The sequence below is a fragment of the Triticum dicoccoides genome, chromosome 4A (genome assembly GCF_002162155.2).
Source record: "Triticum dicoccoides isolate Atlit2015 ecotype Zavitan chromosome 4A, WEW_v2.0, whole genome shotgun sequence".
In the NCBI taxonomy this organism is placed as follows: Eukaryota; Viridiplantae; Streptophyta; class Magnoliopsida; order Poales; family Poaceae; genus Triticum; species Triticum dicoccoides.
Window position 1 is genome coordinate 612,964,875 of NC_041386.1, and position 6,836 is coordinate 612,971,710.

At 44.6% G+C, this 6,836-nt stretch overlaps 2 protein-coding genes across 3 annotated transcripts; both read left to right on the forward strand.

Moving 5' to 3' along the window:
* Window positions 1–719: 719 nt before the first annotated feature.
* Window positions 720–5,687, forward strand: LOC119287338 (putative pentatricopeptide repeat-containing protein At1g03510). 2 transcript variants are annotated; one of them, XR_005140816.1, is made up of 4 exons: window positions 720–2,130; window positions 2,271–2,363; window positions 4,433–4,716; window positions 5,578–5,687. XR_005140816.1 is itself a non-coding variant. In XM_037566874.1 (2 exons), the coding sequence occupies exons 1-2, from the start codon at window positions 827–829 to the stop codon at window positions 2,281–2,283; spliced, it is 1,317 nt and encodes a 438-aa protein (XP_037422771.1). In that variant the 5' UTR covers window positions 720–826; the 3' UTR covers window positions 2,284–2,835. The 2 variants fall into 2 exon arrangements, 1 of the variants encoding a protein (XP_037422771.1); XM_037566874.1 differs by lacking the exons at window positions 4,433–4,716; window positions 5,578–5,687 and having other exon boundaries at window positions 2,271–2,835.
* Window positions 5,688–5,771: 84 nt separating this feature from the next.
* On the forward strand, window positions 5,772–6,607 carry LOC119287339 (uncharacterized protein At5g65660-like). Its single transcript, XM_037566875.1, has 2 exons — window positions 5,772–6,075; window positions 6,200–6,607. The coding sequence occupies exons 1-2, from the start codon at window positions 5,803–5,805 to the stop codon at window positions 6,356–6,358; spliced, it is 432 nt and encodes a 143-aa protein (XP_037422772.1). The 5' UTR covers window positions 5,772–5,802; the 3' UTR covers window positions 6,359–6,607.
* The last annotated feature ends 229 nt before the right edge of the window (window positions 6,608–6,836 follow it).

Genomic DNA, 6,836 nt, shown 5'->3' on the forward strand with positions numbered 1-6,836 from the left:
ACATAAAAAAAAAGACATGGAACAAATTTCTAAGCATTGCTTCTACTAGTAGTAAAATATCGAAGGAGAAACATTTGAGGGTCTCTTTGATTTGCATGATTCTCGAAACGTAAGAATATGAAAAATATAGGATTGAAGTGGCATGTTTGCTTCAATTCTATAGGATTAGCAGAGTTGTGTTTGATGGCATAAGTAAAACAAATAAATTGTGAACATAAGTAAAGCAAATAAATTGTAAGAAGATACTGAAGTGGATGCTGGATTTTCTATAAAATATAGCAAGCGAAATTCTTATATGATTCATTTCTACAAATCAAACAACCAACTTAAGAAAAAATCCTAAGGACAAAAAATCCTATAGAATTCACTTAAATCAAAGGAGCCCTAGTTACAAAAAAAAAAAAGAACAACACAAAAATAGAGTGTCATTCCATTTTCAATACTACGTAATTTGTGCGTGAGTTTGATTGTGCCTAGGAAAATCGTAAGACTCTACACATAAGATTGGGGTTGATAAAATTTTCCTAAGAAGAACCTCCATCCTATATTAGTTTTGCTCAACGGATGCATTTATCACTGAAATACGTCTAGAAGGGAATAGTATAAATGAGTAAAAATTCGTATGAATTGTAATCCTATGGATCAAACAACCCATATAGGAATGATCAGAATCCTCCAATATTCCTTCGAAAATCCTTTGAACCAAAGCAGGCCTAAAATTTGGTCGTTCAGACCAAATTCAAATTCCCAAAAGTTTAAAAGCCACAGTTACTGAGGCATCGTCGTCAAGCTTGGGCCCTCCTCCGCTCGAACACCGAACGGAGCGATGGACTCCCGCCACCAGCGGCTGGCGACGCTGACCAAGGCCCTGACCGCGCACGTCAACGCCGGCCGCCACCGCGAAGCGCTCGCCTTCTTCGCCCGCATGGCCTCCGACCCGGCGCTCCCGCCGCTCGCCGACCCGTCCTTCGCGTACGCCCTCCCGCTCGCGCTCAAGTCCGCCGCCGCGCTCCGCCTCCCCTCCTCCTCCGCCGCCGCGCCCATCCACGCCCTCGCGCGCAAGTGCAGCGGCCTCCTCAGCAACCCCTTCGTCGCCTCCGCACTCGTCGCCTCCTACGGCACCGGCTCCTCCGCCGAGGCCGCGCGCCGCCTGTTCGATGAATTGCCCGGCCGCACCGCCGTCGTCTGGAGCGCCATGATCTCCGTCTACGTCCGGTCGGGGGACGTCTCGGCGGCCGCGCGGGCTCTCGGCGATATGGATGTTGTGCCGACCGTCTCCTGCTTCAACTCGGTGATCGCGGCGGTGGTGGAGTCTGGGGAGCACCCTGCCCGGGCCGTCGAGCTCTACCGGCAGATGCAGGGGATGGGCATCAAGCCCTCGCTCATCACCCTGCTGGCGCTTGTCCGCGTGTGCACGGGGCTGGGCGCGCTGAGCTCGGTCAGGGAGGTGCACGGCTTCGCGGTGCGGCACGGCATGTTTGTGAGCTGCCATCTCGGCAGCTCCCTCGTCGAGGCGTACGGGCGGTGTGGCTCTTTGGTCGGCGCGCAGAGGGTTTTTGAACTGGCGGAGGAGCGCGACGTGGTTGTCTGGAGCTCCATGGTGTCGGCGTACGCGTTCCATGGCCATGGAGACGTTGCGGTGTCGCTTTTCAGGCGTATGGAGCTGGAGAAGGTCCGGCCTGATGGCATCATGTTCCTCGGCGTGTTGAAGGCCTGCGGCCATGCTGGTCGCGCAGATGACGCCTTGAAGTATTTCGATGTGTTAACCAAGACATATGGAGTGGAAGCATGCGGAGATCATTATTCGTGCTTGGTTGATGTCTTGGGACGGGCAGGGAGGTTGCATCAGGCCTATGATGTTATACGGACGATGCCGGTTAGAGTTACCGCAAAGGCCTGGGGTGCTCTCCTTGCTGCTTGCAGGAAGTATGGGGAGGTGGGGCTGGCAGAAGTTGCAGCGAGAGCGTTGTTTGAGATTGAACCAGAGAATGCAGGGAACTTTATTTCGCTTGCAAATATCTATTCGGGCTTGGGTATGCATGAGGAGGCAGAGCGGGTGAGAAGGGACATGGAGCAACAAGGCTTGCAGAGCTCACCTGGAAGCAGTTGGACGATACACCGCAAGTCAAGGTATCAGTGACTTGACCATGTCCAATAAATTCGTTTTTCCGCCACTTCCTTGTCTGTACCAGCCAAGCTTCTATGTTTGTTTTTTTACAGTTTTGGTCTTAGTCAAATCATGAATGGACTGACTTATTTGTTTGCTGCAGTGAACTTGTCTGAAGAAGGAGGCTCACATCTGGGAAATTTCATCACTCAGAACAAAATTTATTCGGATACACAATTTCTGTGTCCATGAAAATGTAAGCGGGATATGCCAATATCTCCTTTTTGGCCACTACCTTTAGTTAATAGCAGCTGGAAAATATTTAATTGTACCAGAGCCCTAACCCTACATCTATCAGAATGTGCTGCATTTGAACCTGAACTGATTTTTAAATGCAGCAGAAACTTTTCTGTGGCTTAATGCTTAGCTGTAAATCCTGCATAAGCATCAAATTTTCTGCTGGGCATGCTGGAAAGAAGCCTTAGAAGCCATGTCATTATCAAAGTTCAATCCTAGCACTGATCTTATTACCATCTTATTTACACATTTTGTACTTCAGTTCTATGTCTCAATCTGACACTGCATGAATTTATATTCTTGAAATATAATCATAAAACTTTGTGCTATCAGTAAAAAAAAACTTTTATCGATGTTAAACAGCACAGTTTCCTTCTCGCCAAAAAGCATTTCCATCAACATACATTGAAATTCCAGTCAAAGGACTATAGAGGAAACAGAACTACTCCCTCCGTTCCAAATTACTCGTCGTGGTTTTAGTTCAAATTTGAATTAAAACCACGACGAGTAATTTGGAACGGAGGGAGTATATATATACCGTTTCTTATTCTTACAAGTATATCAGCAAAGCAGTAGGTATTTGCAACTGTCTAATGCCACTCTGCTCTAAATTGCTATGCACATTGCTGTCCACAATCCACATTGCTGTCAGTGGATATTAACTTTACTGAGGTTAATTGCATCTGTGCACTGAACTCACTGTGATTCTTTATCTGAAGCTAAACTAATATATCTTATGTCAGTTTCTACGGACTGAGGAACTATCTTTAGCTTTCCAACGAGACTTCTACTAGCCTTTTGCTGTTAGTGCATATGATGCTAATGTTGGTGCTACTTTACCAAAGGCACATCTTACTAGAAAACTGTTATAAAGAATGCTAGTCAAATAGGTGCAGCGGGCAAGATCCCTGATATCTTTCCTTTACCTTTCAACCACATCTAGTATTCAAAATAGATCATTGTAGGGATATACATAATACATCCACATTGTACTTCTCGTTTGATCAGTCAGTTCAGTTTGTGGTTTGAAGATAGCAAGTCATAATAGTGCCATGGACCGTAGTACTATTTAGCTTAAGCTAGCTTTGTGTTGATGCCAAATAATAAAATTGAAATGTTCATCTGCAGAAGGGATATTGTAATTTCTAAAGGGAGGTTTTACCTTAATTGTCAACGTCTTATGTATTTGGTGTCAATCAGTTCACTGCACTTGCTGTTCCACATATTGGCGGCAGCATGGAAGTTTAACACAGAAACCTATTCTTTTTCTCTTACATATTCAAACTATGCTAGCTGTTACAAGCATGAAATGAAATTAGAAAAAAATAACAACTATAATACCACATTTTTACTTTAAATATGAAATAATATCTACAATTTTAAATATCTTATGGAAAATGTACGACCCAATTTGTCTTTTGGCATTTGGAATCCAGCTAAAGGCTACCAGATAATATATCCAGTACCCGCTTTCCTGAAACATGATTTGTAGTGCATGATACCTTCCCTATGTTCTGTAGTAGCCTGGAAGGACACTTACCTAACATTCTACCTGATAGGTCCCTCTCAAATAGCTATGTTGTAGCTGGCCAAGCAGGCATCACTATTGTTAGTGATGCATGCTAGGTCCCGTTACAGATGGCTTATTGGCTGATGTGTAAGTGATTCTGTCAACCTAATTTCTCCAACACATGTTGTTTGCGTTCTGCACTAGCTAGCTTGCAATTGTAACGCTTTCTAAGGATATTTAGCTTCAACACATGCAATTCTTTCGTTTTTTCTTCATAAATTGACCTGTAATCTGTCAAATCATACATGCGTTGTGATGGCACTACCCACAACCAGTTTTAACCACTGGACAGTACTCCCTCTCATTGCAGTATGTTTGTTTTGACCAGTAAACTTGCCCCTTTTCATCAGTATTTCTGTACCAATCTCCTTGATCCGCTTCTACAAATATCTGGAGTGCGTGTGTTTGCTGACTCTATACCAGTCCATGAACTATTGAAGGAATAACATTCACTGCAGGAAGGGAGCACACTGACATTGAATGAAAATTTGGCCGACAGGAGGAAGTGCGGCCATAAGAGGGTATCCATTGTTACTTTTGCAGGTGGGAGCCTCCAAGTGGAGAACAGGTAAATGAGAGAGCTCATGCAACTCATCTTTCGTCATCAGTTGAGGCTAGGTAGGAAACATATATATCACCAGACATTGGCTGCTTAAGATAATACAAACGTTCTTGATACATCTTCCTGGTTAGGAAATGATACCATCGAGAGCAAATTACTTCGTGCTGATCTATTTGTTAGGTAAGATAAGATTACTTCTCTTTTGCTTCCTCCACTCGGTTTCTTTGATAGAGTTTTGAAATTACTGAACGCTTTGAAAAGCATGACTCATGGCAGTCCTCGAAGATAGAAAAGCTGGCTGATGGCACCTCATTGACTAATTGACTAGTGGTACATAGTAGCCTTCAGCGGTTCAACTAATTTGCCTTATTTGGGCGTAGCTTCCAGGCTTGGCAAGGCTATATAGCTAGCAGTCACAATATTTTTTATAGTAGCATCCACATTTTGTTGAAAATAACTTTGCATCTGTACCGTCCGTACAAATTTGTGGATTTCGTCAAGGATACTCAAGCTATATTGGCACTTTATCTTTGGAAAAGCATATTACTTTTCAAAAGGCAAATGATGATGCACACTGAGATAAAGTGCTGCATGTTCATCCCACCTGTTGCATGTCCACTGTTAATATGACCTAAATTTGTGGGTCCCTCCACCCCCAACTCAATTACAATCATTATTTGCAATTAGTTTGTTCAAAAACTAACATATATATATATTGATCTTAGTAACTCATGAAGTCCTAACTCCCTATCTTAACTCACAAAACCCGCATATGGAGTGTCGCATCGCCAGGCTGCTACCTTTGTTTTTAAGCTGAACTTGTTACCTGCTATACCTTTTGAATTCAGAAGCTCATGCACTCCATTTCATTTCACTTCGTTTCCTGTAAATCTATTCATCATACTTTACCTAATAAACATTTGCTTGTGGAGAGACATACCTATAATTTCTATCCCAGTGTATATTCGCCACCTTTCGTCCCACCTTCTAAAGCCATATATTTAGGCGATTTAAGCAGCTTCTTTTTGTTGGAAAAGGTAGGCGGTGAGATCAGCATCGAGCACTAGCGGCCACCAGCAGATGCATGTGGACCACAGCACCATCATCATCCAGTACCACGGACGGATGGCTGGCCGTGCAAGTCAGTCCACTTCGTACGACGCAAGGTGACTTTTCAGGTATAAGTAGCCAGTGTCCTTAGCTTGCAAGCCTGGGCTCTTAACCGAGTAGCAGGCAGGACTGACTCAAGTACCAGAAGGCCACCTGATGGGTATGAATATGCCACAAGGTCTCACGCCTGCTCCTGCATCCATGACCATCCCGATGGCGCATTCCTCACGGCCGACGTTGGGGTTCCCCCTCGGCACGGCGCTCCTGCTCCTCGTCATCTTCTCCCTCAGCGGCATCTTCTCGTGCTGCTATCACTGGGACAGGCTCCGCTCCCTCCTCTGGTCTCGGCATCCCGGCATGCTCCAGGAAGGCCCACACACCGTCATCTCAATTGGATCGGCGCCGAGCAAGGCTGCCTCCGAGCACAAGGTAGCAGCAGCAAGCGATATATCTGTTTAAAACTTATTTTCAGTTTTGACACCGTTCTGGAATATCATCTATCTCTTGCAAACCTCAGCTGATGATTAGTGGCCCTGTGCCTCCTTGTTTGCAGAGCGAGAAAGCAGGAAAGGAGTGCGGGTTGCCCGTGATCATGCCAGGGGATAACATCGCGAAGTTCTACGCGAGGCCCTGCCCGCACGAGGCGTGTTTAGCTGCAGCAGCAGCAGAGAAGGGCGAAGTCGAGGTGCAAGTCAGATGTTCAGTTTCGTGAGACCGTCAGTATCTGTATATGAAATCGTAGTTAGGTGCTAGCGACTTATGATTGATAGATAGATTGTATATACGCGAGCGACTTATGATTGATGGATTGATTGTGTACTAGCATGCATTTTGACAGTTTTTCAGAAAAGAGGGGGAAAAATGAGAACCTTTCATGTGCAGATATGCAACCCGAATAGTCCAGAAAAGGCGATTTTGGTGTCAACAAACTAGCTGAATATTTATTTTTCTTGTCATGGAACTTGTTGAATGCTATGAAATTTGGGATCTTTCTGTTAAGGGGGGTGGATGTCATTTCAGGAAAACCAAGAACAGTTCATAGTAGCTTCTTTTTGAAATTATCAGGGAATTTGTTGGTGTCTGTTCTTTCTGTGAGGTTTTTGAAAAGGAAAAAGAGAGTAAATTAGATTGCTGCTCAACCAAATAGCGTCTGTTTTTTCTGTCATGTGGTGCCCCACCATACGTAGTAC